At 44.6% G+C, this 17814-nt stretch overlaps 1 protein-coding gene across 1 annotated transcript in view; it reads left to right on the top strand.

Annotated features, from left to right (window-relative positions):
- LOC142814081 (uncharacterized) overlaps positions 1-17814 on the top strand; it is a 148028-nt gene that overhangs the window by 42705 nt on the left and 87509 nt on the right. The window contains exons 3-4 of the mRNA XM_075892020.1: positions 9855-9926; positions 11245-11398. Coding sequence (XP_075748135.1) covers positions 9855-9926; positions 11245-11398 — 226 coding nt within the window. The remainder of the gene's footprint in view (positions 1-9854; positions 9927-11244; positions 11399-17814) is intronic.

Consider the following 17814-nt stretch of genomic DNA (forward strand, 5'->3'; position numbering starts at 1 on the left):
AACGAATCACCTAGAAGAACAAAAAATACTGTCCCCTTTCCAACACGGCTTCCGCCAGGGCTTGTCTACTGTAACACAACTCATTAAAATGGTCCATGACGCCTCACTAAGCATTGATCGCCAAAAACAAATTGATCTTATTCTGTACATTTCTCGAAAGGATTTGATCGGGTGTAGCACAGCAAACTCATCTTGAAACTCCAACTTTTTCTAGGCAAGGGCCAAATTCTTGACTTGATTACTAACTTCCTAACAGACAGGTCGCAGTTCGTGGAATTAAACCATGTCCAATCTTCAATCCTACTGGTGACCTCTGGCGTGCCGCAAGGCAGTGTTTTGTGCCGGTATTATTCTTACTTTTCGTGAACGATCTTCCTTCATCTGTTAATGTTGGATGCAGATTATCTGCAGATGACTGCATCCTGTACAAAGAAATCTACTCACACGATAACCATATCGCCTTAAATACAGTGCTAGTTGCAGTTTCAGCCTCGTGCAGTTATTGGTAAATGAACATCAACGAAAACCGTCCGCGCTCTTATCCATAACTAGAAAAAAGAATTCATCCAATTTCAATTACGTCATCAATTCAGCTACCCTTTCTGAAGCCACGAAACATAAGTATCTAAGGGTAATTCTGTCACATGACCTACGGTGGGATGCTCATATTCATTAAATCACATCATCTGCGCTGTAAAGACTGTTATTTATAAAAAGGCAATTACAGCAAGCACCACCACACACAAAGTTACTGGCCTACGATACACTTATACGACCCATCCTGGAGTACGCAAACACTGCCTGGTTCCCGTACACACAAAAAAACAAACCAGCAAGCTCGAAGCTGTTCAACGAAAAGCGCTTAGGGTCATATTTAACAAATTTAACCGAACAGATTCACCTACGGAGTTGATTAAGAAGGCTGGACTGTTAACCATAAAAAACCGGGCGATATTGGCACGCTTAAAGCTGATGCACCTACCAACTGTTACATGGTCACCTAAACACAGACAAGTTCCGCTACATAAAGCTATACACAGCTAGAACTACCCGCCACAAATATTCTCATACCCTTGCCCCTTACAGATTTCACACAGATGCCTTCAAATTGTCGTTCTTCCCGCTTGCGATCAGAGAACGGAATAACCTGTCCCCCTCCATTACCAGTAGCACATCCTTAGCCACTTTCTCAAAACTAGTAGAAAGCGACTTGATAGCCTCGCAAATATAATATGGTGCTATGTGATCTTTCTGGTTATTTAAGTAAAGCGCCAATATGATTGTACTTTGACAAATTTGCTTATATATTTTTTGTTGTTGTTTTGTTAATTTTTCTAATTATTTTTCCCCTTTCTATTCACGGTATTTAATCACTGCTTTAGACTGTCCACCTGTTATAATCCCTCTGGGATTAACAGTATGTATAAAGAAAATAAATAAATATTGAACGAAGCTTTGTGAATGTCGTCACTTCACGTTGATTGCGACGTCTTGGTGTATCGTCATACGGGAAATATAGAAAGAGGTGGCAGACATATTTGTTTACAAATACACTGTCGCATCGATATCCTCCGGGCATGTCATAGTGCTCTCACCATAGCCGATTCCATCGTGTGTAGTCTGGTATGAATTCTCAGTTCTAGCAACGGAGTCGAAAGCAGACTCTGAGACAATGTTTGAAAAACGTAGCTCGTATTATAAACAACTTGAGGCGTTCTAATATTGTGTTAGCCTTGATGCACATTGCTACATCAGACGTGTCGTAGTGAGGTATGTTTCTATCCTTTCATGGTCACTGCCAAAGTAACGCGGTAGCCCGGCGTGACACACCACCTTTCATTTTTTTCAGTATCCTCGTCTTGTGGTCTTTGTACGCACCATGCATATTCAGAAGAAAAAAAATGAACTCTTGTGGAAGATACTGTATTTCTTTAATTGAAATAATGAATAGGAGAGGTTGCGGTGGCACCGGCTACTGTTCGCTTAGCACATAAAATATGCTATAAGTTGAAAGAGGCGCACAAAATGCTATGCAGTAGACCACAACATGCGCAAATAGAGTAGAATCAAACAGCACATGAGTCACACATATCTGGCTAGAAGTTCAGGTCGGTAAAAAAAAAAAACTTCGCAGGTACAGAATTTGAACAAAGATATTCTGTATAATTACGTACATAAAGAAACGCTATATTGGCAAAGTACAGAGGATGTTATTTTAGTAATTACGATAATTATTTATTCCGGAAGTACTATCAGCCTCTCATAAGTGTCCTTAGGCAGGGTGGGTAATGCATATAAAGAAACAGAAATACAACAGAAAGATCGTGCGGGAGAGCTCAGTAATACATCAGACGGAAACGTAGGAACACTTATCTGCTAATTGCGTAAGATCTGAAATGCAACGTCATTTAAAGGGGGCAATACCAGCAAGACGCATACATGTTGATGACACGCGTACACGTAATGGTTGACATGAAAAGAAAAGTACTGGAAAACGCAGCTCAAAGTGAAGCCTCTTGCACATGCATTACAAGGCATAATATTGGGGTAGAAACATAAAAGAAAAATGAAAGCCAATGGAACATTGTTGTTTAAATTGTTGCCCTAAATAATTGCACAGTTCCGCAGATAGATCATGGTAGTTAGTGGTGGTGGGTGGACACAACAAGGTTTTGAAAGCTTTCGACGGATAAGAATGCTCCTCTTTTGCCCCACCGCGGTGGGCTAGTAGCTAAGGTACTCGGCTGCTGACCCGCAGGTCGCAGGATCGAATCGTGGCTGCGGCGGCTGCATTTTCGAAGGACGTGAAAATGCTGTAGGCCCGTATGCTCGGATTTGGGTGCACGTTAAAGAACCTCAGGTGGTCTAAATTTCCGGAGCCCTCCACTACGGCGTTGGTCATATTCATATGGTAGTTTTAGAATGTTAAACCCCACGCATAAATCAATAAAACAAACAAGAGTACTGGTTTTTTTTTTTATGCTTTGAACGAGTTCATCGGTGAAGAACTGTGTTATGTACGCATTCTAGTAAAAACAGGCGCTTAAATTAACCAGGCTGCCGTCTAGTGTGTAATATATCTAAGTCAGCTTTCTCAAGGTATAGTTCAAGTCAAGTCAAGTTTATTACATATTTCAGTTCAGTTACATGGTTGGAATAGTACAAGGTTAGGTCTCAAAGTTTCAGAAAAACGGAAATGGGGACCTCCTATGGCAACATACATGGGGTAATTACGCAACAAAATGCAGAAAAAGATGTGGATTTGTGAGCAAAGGCCAATGAGGTCATTCAACAGTAACAATACAGCTATTTTATAACAAGATGGTAATACTGCTAATAAAATTAGACATGAAAATAATAAATAGCAGCAGATAAAATTAATCCCATAACAGTTCGCTGTGCGACGTAAAGGAACTGCAGCGATTATAAACAAACTGGATAGCATTTCTTTGAATCATTTCAAGTTTTTTAAAAATATTTACGTCGATATGGGTATCCCAACCCACAGGTTAGTACCCGAGGATTGGACGTATAAAAGTTTTATACGCAGGAGTATGAAGTTGATCGTGTTAGATAGACATAACTGATAACGTAGCGCAAAAATTATGAAGCTGATATATAGTGCAACATTTACACCGACATGTTATATGATTAATGTACAAATGATGGCTCGTGGGAGTGCAGGTACAATGCGAGAAAACTTGCCTTGTCAGGCCACCTTGCGGTGCTTTTGCGTGTTGTAGTTGCAAGCCACTGTTACACCGTGCGTATTCACTTGCCAAACATTTGGACCAAGAAACACGAGAATTTATTGAAACGGCTGACTTATATGCTGGGCCGTTGAATTGACAGTTTTGTGTGCTTCTTTCACCCCCACCCCCTTCTTTTCTTTTCTTCTCAGGCGGTGTCGTGCGCGCATAGGGTATATGCCGCCACATAAATAAACACCGAGTTGTTAGTTTAGCGCTTTGTCTCGTCTTTCTCGGTCAGCTTCGTGATTTCCAAGTGATGGTTTTCATTGTATACAAAAACACCCTGGTAGGGTCGACAATATTTCACTGTCCTCATTACACGAAATGATGAGTGCCTGGCCTCCGCAATTACTGATGCGTTGAGGTTCTTCGCGGAGCTCCTAAATTTGTTGTGTAGCCTCTGACAATTATTCGCTTAAGTCACTCTTCAGATGAACGAGGAAGCTCAGTCAAAACTGAAGAATAAGGGTGATTTTGCTTTATCAATGCATTACGTTCTATCAGTATAGTGAAAGCATTTACCGACACGCTATTGTGCCTGCAACAAGCCGAGAAGTGAAATTATGGGGTTTGCTTGAATGTCTTTTATGCGGCAGCAGAGAGGGGCTTGCCGAGTGCAATACCCGGAAACATGAATTTTGCGTTATTTTGCGCTCGTTGTCCCTCTCAGCACAACTGAAAATCATTTTCATATTTTCTGGGAAAAGGGAGTGCAGTTGTGTAAACGTACTGCAGTTACATTCCTCTTTTGTTTGCAACTTTGTGAACAATGATTAGTTTTCCTGCAAATTCACTTTAACATGATTGACACACGAACCGCCGCCTTAAATACAGGCATCGCATGAATGTGAGTAGTGTATTGCTAGTCGTAATCTGCGTGATAATTGCCCCGCAACTGAGTTGAACAGAAACTGCCGTGTGGGACTTTTTGGCTAAGGAAATGATGACGTTTTGCTTGTTTTGTTTCAAGCAATATTCTTTTGCCGTTCAAGACGTCAGCTATAGACCTTATGCAAAATTGCTGCCATCTGTTGGCCATTGTGTACAAAGCCGCCATGTTAGTTCGAACGTGGTGTACACGTTAAATATTGCTGTACCTGCAAAATACCAATAGAAATTGTACAGCTACCATAGAAGTAGTGCTCATTGTGTAGTGACACACATCATCATCATCAGCAGCAGCAGCAGCAGCCTGGCTACGTCCACTGCAGGACAAAGGCCTCTCCCATGTTCCCCCAGTTAACCCGGTCCTGTGCTTGCTGCTGCCAATTCATACCCGCAAACTTAATCTCATCTGCCCACCTAACCTCCTGTCTCCTCCTAACCTGCTTTCCTTCTTTGGGAATCCAGTTAGTTACCCTTAATGACCAGCGGCTATCCTATCTACGCGCTACATGCCCGGCCTATGTCCATTTCCTCTTCTTTTTTTCAACTATGATATCCTTAACCCCCGTTTGTCGCCTAATCCACTCTGATCTCTTCTTGTCTCTTAAGGTTACACCTACCATTTTTCTTTCCATTGCTCGCTGCGTCGTCCTCAATTTAAGCTGAGCCCTCTTTGTAAGTCTCCAGGTTTCTGCTCCATAGCTAAGTACCGGCAAGATACAGCTGTTATATACTTTCCTCTTGAGGGATAGTGGCAATCTACCTGTCATAATCTGAGAGGGCTTGCCGAATGTGCTCCACCCAATTCTTATTCTTCTAGTTACTTCAATCTCGTGGTTCGGCTCCGCGGTTATTACCTGCCCTAAGTACACGTAGTCTTTTACAACTGCAAGTGCACTATTACCTATCTCGAAGCGCTGCTCCTTTCCGAGGTTGTTGTACATTATTTTCGTTTTCTGCAGATTAATTTTAAGACACACCTTTCTGCTCTCCTTGTCTAACTCCGTAATCATGAGTTGCAATTTTTCCCCTGAGTTACTCAGCAATGCAATGTCATCGACGAAGCGCAGGTTACTAAGGTATTCTCCATTAACTCTTATCCCTAACTGTTCCCATTCTAGGCTTCTGAAAACCTTCTGTAAGCACGCGGTAAATAGCATTGAGGAGATTGTGTCCCCCTGCCTTACACCCTTCTTGATTGGTATTCTGTTGCTTTCTTTATGAAGCACTATGGTAGCAGTTGATCCCCTGTAGATTTCTTCCAGAATGTTTATATATACTTCACCTACGCCCTGATTCCGCAGTGTCTGCATGACGGCTGATATTTCTACTGAATCCAACGCCTTCTCGTAATCTATGAAGGCTATGTATAGTGGTTGGGTATACTCTGAGCATTTCTGTATTACCTGATTGATAGTATTATTGTGGTCAATTGTTGAGTAGCCTGTTCGAAATCCTGCTTGTTCCTTTGATTGATTGAATTCTAATGATTTCTTTACTCTGTTAGCAATTACCTTCGTAAATAGCTTGTATACTACAGAGAGCAAGCTGATCGGCCTGTAATTCTTCAAGTCCTTGTCATCTCCTTTCTTATGTATTAGGATGATGTTAGCGCTCTTCCAAGACTCTGGTACTCTTCCCGTCAGGAGATACCTCGTAAACAGGGTGGCTAGTTTTTCTAACACAATCTGTCGCCATCTTTCAGCAGATCTGATGTTACCTGATCCTCACCAGCAGCTTTGCCTCTTTGCATGTTCTCCAAAGCTTTTCTGACTTCTTCTATCATTACTGGAGGGGTGTCATCTGGGTTACTGCTAGTTCTTATAGTATTAAGGTCGTGGTTGTCTCGGCTACTGTACAGATCTCTGTAAAACTGCTCCGCTATTTTAACTATCTTATCCATATTGGTAGTTATTTTGCCTTTTTTGTCCCTTAGTGCATACATCCGACTTTTGCCTATCCCAAGTTTCCTCTTCACTGCTTTGACGCTTCCTCCGTTTTTCAGAGCGTGTTCAATTCTCTCCATGTTATACCTTCTTACATCGCATATCTTACGTCTATTAATCAACTTCGAAAGCTCTGCCAGTTCTATTTTGTCTGTTGTACTTGACACTATCATGATTTGACGCTTCTTCATTGGGTTCTTCGTTTCCTGGGAAAGCTTGCCAGTGTCCTGTCTAACCACCCTGCCTCCAACTTCCACTGCACACTCCCTAATAATACTCGTCAGATTATCATTCATTGTATCTACGCTAAGGTTGGTTTCCTCACTAAGAGCCGAATATCTGTTCTGCAGCGACACTCTGAATTCCTGTACTTTCCCTCTCAGTGCTAGCTCATTGATTGGCTTCTTGCGTATCAGTTTCTGTCGTTCGTTCTGCAAGTCTAGGCGAATTCGAGACCGTACCATTCTATGGTCACTGCATCATGCCTTGCCAACCACTTCTACATCCTGCACGATTCCTGGGTGTGCACTCATTATAAAGTCTATTTCGTTCTTATTTTCACCATCAGGGCTCCTCCATGTCCACTTGCGTTTTTCTCGTTTTCAGTAGAAGGTATTCAAAATCCGCAAATTATTGCGTTCTGCGAATTCTACAAGTAGCTCTTCTCTGGCGTTTCCAGTACCGATGCCATAATCTCCTACTGCCTGGTCTCCAGCCTGCTTCTTCCCTACCTTTGCATTAAAGTCGCCTATCAATATAGTATACTGTGTTTTTACCTTACTCATTGCCGATTCCACGTCTTCATAGAAGGTTTCAACTGAGGCGTCATCATGGCTGGATGTAGGCGCGTAAGCCTGTACTACCTTCATCTTGTATCTTTTATTCAGTGTAATTACGATATCTATCACCCTTTCATTAATGCTACAGTATTCCTCTATGTTGCCAGCTATGTTTCTGTGAATTAGGAACCCTACTCCCAGTTCTCTTCTGGCTGCCAAGCCCCGATAGCAAAGGACGTGCCCATTCTGGAGCACGGTATAGGCCTCAAATGTCCTCCTAACCTCACTGAGCTCTATTATATCCCATTTACCACCTTCTATCTCCTCGAATAGTACAGCTAGACTTCTCTCACTAGATGATGTTCTAGCGTTAAGCGTTGCCAAGTTCAGATTCCAATGGCGGCCTGTCCGGATCCAGAGATTCTTAGCACCCTCTGCTGCGTTGCAGATCTGACCGCCGCCGTGGTCAGTTGCTTCGCAGCTGCTGGGGACTGAGGGCCATGAGTTATTTGACGTATGCATGTGGGAGGTAGTGGCCAGATACTGCACCAGGGTGGCCCATCCTTCTCTGGTGAGGGAGTGCGTTTCCGGCGGTGGTTGCCGGTGAGGCCACACCCGAGGCCTCTTAATGCAGTTCCACCAACAAGCGGATTTTTTTAAATCCGGTTGGGAACTGGGCGGCACTGGGATTTGAACCACGGACCTCTTGCATGCGAGGCGGTTGCTCTAACCACTACGCCATCGCCGCACCTCTGTGACACATATCACTACACAGTAAACACTACATTCATGAAGACACGTTTCGCTTTTGTGTTATGCAGATTTTTATGACGGAAGGATCAGCCATGTTTTTTTACACTACAACTCGTAATCATTGCAAACAGTGATTGTGACCTGTCGTACCCTTATGTTTCACTTTGAGATGTTCAATGAAACGCCACATTATCGAAAAACAACGTGTGTCCACAGCAAACCTTCATAATGCCACGCCGTGCGATCAGACCAGGGCGGGCCCGGGCTTTTCTTTTTGTACGTTGGGCCGGGCCGCATAGGCTCGCAGCCCTCTAGTGTCAGGCTCTGGCTCTGAGACGTGGCCCGCACACAGCTCTAGTATTGATTGCTACATTTTTTTCTTAGAACCTTTCAAGTTACTACCTATTGTTAGTAATGGCTAGGACTGTAGACGTTACTAAGGGCTGTTATGAATAGAAGAGTGGCAACTGTCATCATTTTCACCGTTCCTAACGGTACTTACTAGCAGGGTGGTAAAGTATGTGACAAACCATTACTCTCCCAAAGTTAGCAAGTACTAATACTTTTTTAAGAGTGAGCGCAGGCCTGGTGATTGTTTTACTTTTGTAATTAGTCAACTTTTTGCTTGTTACGGAAGTCGAGATACACATCGTCTGCAGCGAGTTCTGTGTCGTTGCTTCCCATTTCAGATACAGCCACCAAACAACGTTGAAGCTGAGGGGGAGGGGCATTCACTGGGGTCGGCGAGGTAGTCGCGCTCTCTCTTGCGCAATCACGGTATCAGCCGCAGGTCTTTGTAGATGTGTTTTGTGGTTTTAGTTATCTAGTACGATTACTTCTTGATTATTTCTTGTAATTATAATGTTTGAGAACACTTCCGTTCATTTGAAACATATTTTAAACTTCACTAGCTTCCTCTATTGCCTATATTAAGCGCTTTACTGTGAGCGTGATCACGACACAAGAAAGGCATGGTAGGGCGAGAAGTCCGGCCCCTAATGTGATTCGCACTTAAAAGGTCAGCGAGACCTCTGACGCTCACTGTCGTTACCATGAATTGTATTTAAAAACAAAAACGCAAAAAAATCTGATGAGTTTAGCAGCAAGCGGCGCAAGCAAATGGAACGGGAGAATGAAATGGGACACGAATGAAGCTAATAGTTATTTCACGAGAAGCTTGGACTCTGGCCTTTTGTCGGAGTTAGCGGAAAAGTATGGGTAAGTAGCCTGGCAAGAGTTAGTCAGCAGTCTGCATTATAACAACACATTGAATTCGGTGTCATTATATTCGAACATTCGGAATGAAGTAAAAAAGAGAGTCATACACGTAATGAGCTTTGGTATGAACGATGCTGATATGCTTAAATATAGCAACGTTGTGGCTTAGTGCCCGACCACGTGTGTTCATCGAGAAATGCACAACTACACCTACTACACACATTACCAACTAACCCGCATGGAGAGCAGTATTAAAGCGAAAGCCTTTAATGTCTCACTCTCGTGGTCACAAACGTCCGTCCATGCTCTGGATCAGTGCTAGCGGTGGCCTCTCCACACTGTCTCAGCAATCACTGGCTTTGGCCAAGCACAATGGGGAATCTGTAAAGTGTGTTTGAATTTTTTTTGTACAGTGAAGCCTTTGTTAATCCAGCAGCTAGCTTACATTTTAGATAGAGATGAGTTTGTGTCGTTAGCTGTCGGGGTAGTAACGGTGCACCTTTCCTTTCACTTTTGACCAGGATAACGGAGTTTCTCGAGGTGATCACCGCCTTCGGATTCGGAGCCCCACCGACGACTTGATGCTCGACGAGGTAGGCCATAACCAGAACTCATATTAAGATATCTCCTATCGCGTAGCATTTGCCCTACGGGAACTCTGTAAGGAAGTTCAAGGATTATTATGTCGTTTTGTCCATTCCTTTGCAGGCTACATACATGCCTGGTTGCTTATAAAGTATCAGAACTGAATTTAACAAAATTTGACAAATAAACTTAATAATCTTTTGCAAATTATGCCCTTTGTGCATCAACCTAGTGTTTCCAGTAACTTTTCAGTAACGCAAGGCTCCCTAGAACGCAGAAACTGGAATTCTCTTGAGCTCTCTCGTTAGAATTTCTTGAATAGCCTGAACGGAGCCTTGGTGCTGGTTTTTGATGGTGCTTTTCAGTCAGAAAAAAAGGGGAGCAGGTTTGAAGTTGTGACGTCTGTGTTGTAGGGTGGCTGTGAAGCTATGTTGTGTCATGTTTGATCAGGAAGTTCATGAGGGCAAAGGTGGTGAGGCTTGGTGCACTGTCATGACATTCGGCCTGTGAAGAGTGTCCTGATCGTTAACTAATCTTTCACTTGCTCTCTTCTATATCGAAAAAGAAATTGTTCTATTCCGAAACATTTGATCGGCTTATGATATCACTACCATAAAGAGACCGGATTTTATCCAGTTTGACTAAGAAGTTCACAATGCAGTGCTGCTCTAAAAGAAGATAAAATGCAGAGATGACAATGCACCATGACAGCGGCTCACCTTCAACTCAAAGAAGAGTGAATCTGACTCAGTTGGTACGTATCCATAGTTAAAAACAGCGCGAAGTAAACGTGGACAAGTGCTGTGTTAATTTTTCTCCGCATTTACTTGCCGCTGTTTCTCACTACGAACACCTTAAGCTCCATGTTCCAGTAAGCTCCAGTGCGCTAGCAGACGACTGGTAACTGGTGCGATGGTAGTGGTACAGCCCACCACACAACCAGTGCAGTGAGATCTCCCTCCTGCACCAGGTTTCCGCGGAAAGAAATAAAATCAGCCTTACTATATACTTTTTGAAAAGAACCTGCAATCTTCTAGTGTGCGACTGACGGCGGCCCTGCGAACTGCGCCTCTATGACCACGGCCGGGCTAGACTGCACCTTCGCGCGCTTGTTGAAGGGAGACTTGGTTGTGATATATGATACACCCCTGCCATTATATTCTACGGCGATCCCTTTACGATATACCTTACCTCAGTGGGGCTCAGACCGTGTTACCACCACATAACAGAATATGATTGAGTGACAGCCTTACGTGTATTGTGCGCAGATCGCAAAGCTCTCGATTGATAGTTTACGGTTGGCTTTATCTCGTGCTTTCCTTCAAGCCCATCGTGCGCCTGGGCAGGCGAGGTGTCGCAGCCAGGATACGTTCCGACACCGACCCACTGGGCCTACACTCGGCCATCACGGATCGCGAAACAGCAACCCGGACGCGTCGTCGACCCAGCCCTGCAACCGAAGACCACGGACCTACACTCGGTGAGACCTCTCATCGTCACGATCATTCTAATAGAATACAAAAAATAAGGCAGATCTCGCACGTATCATGGTAGTCCATTTGACGCGGATCAATCAGACAGACAGAGAGTGAATAAAACATTTAATGCGACTAAATAAGTCGCTATAGTGGTTGCACCTCCTAGTCCGGAAGACCAGTGGCTTCGTCCAGGCTTGGTCTAGCAGGGCTCATTGCTGCACTGACTCAGAACAGGACAGGGTCGCTTCCCACTCGACTAATGTGGCATTATGATTGGCCGATATGCTTTGACCAATTTGGCGCTCCCAGACCACGTAAAATAAAGCGGCCCTCTGATGACAGAATTTACACTTCGGATTGTACACCGAAGGGGCTATCTTGGACTATACATAGCGATTGGAAAATGGTGAAATTATAGTTGTCCCCATGCGATCTGAGATGTTATATCTAATTTAAAATCAAGTGGGGCTAGAGTGTGTCTACTTCAGCCTGATATGTTACAGGACGTCATTATAGGAAAGAAGGGGATTGGGATAATCCTGGTTAGCGAGAAGTTGCGCTGTGGATGAAGCAGCGGAGGCCTGGCGTAAGAGATCGTGGGCGGAGACATATATAATTTTGGTTCTTTACATTCCATAACACTAAAACTGACTAACTACAGTGGATAAAGTTTTTTTAAAAACGTAGATTACAAATTTATTGCTCACAGAGTGAGAAAATCAATAATAGCAATGAATTAGTGGGTAAACTGTTTACGCAACTGTATGTCTGACAAGTATTACACAGCTTACATTCTCACACATTATTACATCTCGACATAGATATCACTGTTTATTTACAGATAAATCTACATCAACCACAGTTATATTGTTGGCAGGACTGAACTAGATTCTGAAAACTCACTTGGGATGTCTTGTCGAGGTTGTTCGACAATGCAGCTGAGGGTAAATCATCAGGCCCCGTTGACACTGCAGCATGATGAACCTGCAATAATGGGAATAGGAGAAATATAGGGCCCATGATGACACAGGCTTTATTGCAATCGCCGCGAGTTAATCTGCTACGATGCACAACTGCAATCTGGCTCTGCTTTGCATCTTACTCGGCCATGTGAGGTAACACATTTCGAGACATTGTAAGCGTGTTGCGGCGGTAACTTCCACAATAAAACGCTGCAGGGGACACCACTGTATAATTGAAGAGAAACGCGTGCTGATTAACGGTCATGTGCGGGTAAAAGTGACTCGCTTTGAACAACTACGCCTATAGGCGTGGCATGCACACAAGGCGACACGATAAGTGGCGCGAAAGTAGATAAACAATGAATTCGACGCGGCGTGCGCGTGTGCTGTCAGCCGAGGGATAAAGAGGAAGCGATTATATGGTCACTCAGACTGGAAGCTAGCCAAGGTGAAAGCGTCGTTAGGAATCGGCACTACTCACCGGTGTCTTGGGGAGGTAAAACGTCGGCAGTGCTGTCCGCGTCAACCTTGGTACGATGCCACATTTTATCGACGCCACCAGCCGCGGTTCAACCGTGTAAGCGTCAGGTGCGAAGTGTCGACCACAAACGATCATGTCCCCGACGTATACGTCACTGGATGGCCGATTCACTTCAGCCATGCAGTGCGCCGGGCCCCATCGAGAGGCAACCAGTGCCAATGCTTCTTCGATGCCCAGTCGCTCGATTTGCAGCCGACGACAGAGCAACGCTTTTTACATGCGTTGCTAATATCAAGGGCGAAGTACGTTCGCACGTATGCGCTGGTACTGTAGTTGAGCGTGGAGTGTACACGTGCACACGACAACTGCGAGGGTGATTCTTTCACGGCAGTACCAAGAAATAACGGGCAGTTTCGTAGCTGTGGGTGGGAACAGGAACTGACGTTGACTTCACTACTGTTTTTTCGAACCTGATTTAGACCAATCGGCCAGCTGCATGTTACGTCAACTCGCCGATCACCGAGTTGACGTCATTGCGCGTGTAAGGGATTTGGTCAGGCGTAGGAAAGATGCGCGGGAATAGTTTTTCGAATTAGAGGCTCTGCACGGCGCGCAGTGCTGTAATATCATCCTCCCTCTTCCGTTGTATCAATAACAGACCCTTTGTTATTCAAGACTGCAATTTCTCAGCAATGCTTGTAACTATACGCAGTTTCCATTATCTATCTTTGTCTTGTATGTGCTTGAATTCTTATACATTTTTAGTTGACTTATGTTGCCTTCCTGATTTGCGCATCTGATACTTGTTTCTTTATTTTGTCTTTTTTTCTTGTGTGTTATATATGTTGTACCCACCCCCTCTGTAATGCCCTACGGGCCCTGAGGGTATTCTAATAAATAAATAAATAAATAAATAAATAAATATTCAGAAAACGTGATGGCTGTGGTCTAATCTACGAATTGCTGAGCTTTTATGGGGGGTGTAAAAAACGTCGGAGCCTGTTCACTGGCCCTTCAATGAGAAGTTGCTTAATTACACCTAATTATAATCACATTAGTTTGATGATGCAATGGTCAACTATGCTTAGTTATATTTATCTATGCTTATCTTGGTGTTGCGTCTTTAGCCCAGTTATGCACAATTATCTGAATTATTTCACGTGAAACTTCAGTATCCTGGGTTTGTTTGATTGGATATCAGACTATTTATTAGCCATGATTCGTACTCATCTGAACTAACGCTAATTAGACATACATTAGCCCAATTGTCATAGAGTCTGTAAGGGGTGACTAGTATCTTCTTGGCTTCGGCTTCTTGGTGCTCACGGGGACGTCGACATAGAAGAATTGACAACAATATTGTTTGGCTCATTTGGGCTAGTCTTGCTCGGCTGAATAGAAGAGAGAGGGAGAATAAAATGAGGGAAATGCGGAAATTTTAACCAGAAATTGGAGCATCCGGTTCGCTACCCTGAACTAAGGGAAGGGAGATTGCGAAACAAAGATGGGAAAGAAAGCGAATAGCTGAATAGTAACGCGAAATAGAAAGGGGAAAAAAGTGAGCGGGGGTGCTATAGCCTGCTCAATAGGTCACTACCACGCAAAAAGTTCAATAAGGCCTTCACCGATTTTCTGTGTGAAGACAAATTATGTCGCCTTTCAGGCACTGCCTGTTCTGCCAAGGGTCTCTTGTTAAGGCGAGCAAACGCAGCAGCTAGCTGCCGTCTTAGCGCACTGTAACGAGGGCAGTGCCAGAGAATGCACACTATCATCGCTGTCGCAATGATCGCAAGCAGCACTGTCTTCCATGCCGATTCAGAAGGCGAAAACTTTGGTGAAAGCGACACCAAGCCACAGTCGGCAAAGCACTGTTGTCTCAAGTGGTGATAGTCCGGACGGAGGCCGAAGTCGACGAGACGTGTCCAGCCTATGGAATCGCGTGTGTCGTGAGCAATCAGCGTTCCACAGGGATTTTACTTCTTCATTAGCGATTTTTAAGTGTGAATACACTTTATAAGCGACCGCAAACCATTCACCGCCGTCGACGGCGTCCGCAGTCTTCTCTCTATCTTTAAAAGAAAGAGGACTTGGCGGGCCGCAGCGCGACGCTCTACCGAATAAGCCACGGACGCGACGCTGATGTCGGTGTCAGTAACGCGCCTTATACCCCCTCCCCCTTCGCTCGCTCCTGCGCTCTCCTCGCTCGCTGCAGCTGCGCGCGCACCCCTCTCTCTCGCGTGCCGACCTTCTCTCTCAGTCTCCCGTCGAGAGCAGGTCGTGAGGGGGAGTAAAGTTGAAATCCGTTGGCATTCGCCAGTGAGTTAACGTAAACTCCCCCGTGTGATCAAATTACGATTCCCAGGAACCATTACACCATAGAGGCACCATAGTGTGATTAATAAGTATAATAGTGCGAATTAATAAATACTCCTCATAGCATCACCCCGTGTATTCGCACTTAACCATCTTCGCCCTCAGGGAAATGCTTGAGAGTTTTTTTTAGATTTTCATTGCAGCATCAGTCCTTGAAAATGGAATGGATTCTTCTTCACGTGACATCTTCGTGTGCTGATCGAACAGCTGCATCGGCATGTTCGTTGCCCAATATGCCGCTGTGACTTGGAAGCCACTGAAACTTGATTTCGTGTCCTTCGTCGAAGAGGTGGTGAACTAACTTTCTAATTTACAACACAAGTTGTTCATAAGGTCCTCGGTGTAAGGCGAACACTAAACACTGTAGTGCTGCTTTGGAGTCTTTTAAAAAAACACTATCCATTTCTTGGCTTCTTGGTGTTTAGTGACTTTAACTGCACTACGTAGAGCAGCAAGTTCCGCAGCTGTCGATGACGTCTGGTGAGACAACCAAATCTTCGTCAATGTCGCTGTTGCCGGAAAGATCACCGACCCTGCAGACCCATCTACTTTAGTATAAGCGTCAGTATATAAATGGTTATGCTCACTGTACTTCTCATACAACAAAAGAAAAGAGAGCTGCTTTAGCGCTGGAGATGAAAGCCGAGCTTTTGACCGTATGTCTGGAACCATGAGTTCAACATGCGGATACCATATCACGTGGGTATCCGTGTACGATATGTCAAGACTGTCTTGCAAAATGAGACACGAGGTTGATCTTCTCGCAGTGAGGCTAGATGAAGGGCAGGGGCGCAAGTAACATGCCTAACGTGTGCTCTGAGCACTTCCATTACAATATGCATTTTGAGCGGGTAGTCATTTGCGATCGCAATTGTCTCAACTGTTGATGAACATGAGGTAGCCCCAGACAAGCTCGCAGAGTTATAGCCTGGATGCTTTCGAAAGTGCGAATGCTGGTTCTGCAGGTATTGGTTACCACAGGCAAGCTGTATCGCAAATAGCCGATAAAAAGCGTCTTGTAAAATTTCATCATTGCAAGTACTGAAGTCTCTCAGGTTTTTCCTCCAAGATACTTGAATAAGTTAGCAATGTCTCTCAGCCTCTTCTTCAAGTGGGCCACATGTGGGCCCCAGCAGAGGTCTCTATCAATGAATACGCCTAGGAATCTGTGCGTCCTGACATACGGTATGTCTTGGCCGTCGATAGATATAGCGTATGGTCTCATTGGCTTTCGATTAAAAGCAATCACTGCGCATTCCGCTGGCGAAATCATGAGGCCCTGTTCATATAGGTACACTAATACCCACGTCGCAGCTTTCTGAAGCCTTGCGCGTACCTGAGGTCTTGTCACGCCAGAAGACCAGACCCAGATGTCGTAAGCGTACACAGATAGCTTGACCACACTCGGTAGTCGTTCCACAAGACCAATGAGAACGAGGTTGAAGAAGGTTGAACTCAAGACGTTATCTTGCAGAACTCCACGATGAGGGGGGCGTTGGGAGGTTCGATCATCTGCAGTGTTCACAAACAAGGTTAGCCCTTGTAAATAACTGCGTGTCCAACAATACAGTTGTCCACCTAGGCCCACTCACTCAACGGCTTCTAGGATGGCGTCATGAAGAACATTGCCGTATGCGCCTTTTGCATCAAGGAGCATGGCCACCGATAATTGTTTACATGCCTTTTGATGCTGGACATACGTCATAAGATCTATAACATTGCCGATGGAACATCGGTTACTGCGAAAACCAGCCATGGCATTCGAATATACTTCATAGTATTCAAGGTACCATTCAAGTCTGGCCAAGATCATTCTCTCCATCAGCTTTCCAACACAACTTGAAAGTGCGATCGGTCGGTAAGAGGTAATGTCCAGGGGAGATTTTCTAGGCTTAAGAAGTGGTACCAAGCAGCTAATCTTCGAATCTTGCGGAATGACGCCAGCTTTCCAGGATTAGTCGAAGATATTAAGGAGTGCTTCTCGGGCCCGTTCACCAGGGTGGCACAGCATCTGGTAAGAAATTTCATGCGGGCCAGTCGACGATGACCTACTACTAAGATGAGTGCCGCAGCAAGTTCCTGTGATGTAAACGGTAGGGTACATCCATGCGCGGGTCCCATGAGTTAGGAATTCGCTTCGCTCTATGTAGGCTTGTGTACGTTGCCTGGCCTACAATCATAGCACATAACTCTTCTGCCACCTCAATTACATGTCGCCAATGGAAAAGTGCCAGGGCTCTGAGGGGAAAGCGCTGCTCTGGAACAGAACGTAAGCCTCGTGCAGTTCTTCATATCTGAGACAGTGGTTTATGAGAACCTAGCAACGCGCAGAATTTCCTCTATCGTTGGGTGTCTAATTCGTCGAGGCGCCGTTGTTTTTCTTTTGGATGCGCCAGGCTGCTCCGTAGATCATCGGTGAAATTGGTGCGTTGGTATCTTCTTTCGGCACGACGGTGAATCGCACGAAGTCTCTCTAGCTCGAGGTCGAGTTCAGAGTACTTCGAAGAGCATATTGTTCAGCACATAGCCGCATGTGCAGTTTCCTTGATAGCTCGCTGAAGAACACGGGAGAGGCCTTCCTCACAAGCATCGTCAGGTTGAG

Source organism: Rhipicephalus microplus, chromosome 4 (genome assembly GCF_043290135.1).
Source record: "Rhipicephalus microplus isolate Deutch F79 chromosome 4, USDA_Rmic, whole genome shotgun sequence".
In the NCBI taxonomy this organism is placed as follows: Eukaryota; Metazoa; Arthropoda; class Arachnida; order Ixodida; family Ixodidae; genus Rhipicephalus; species Rhipicephalus microplus.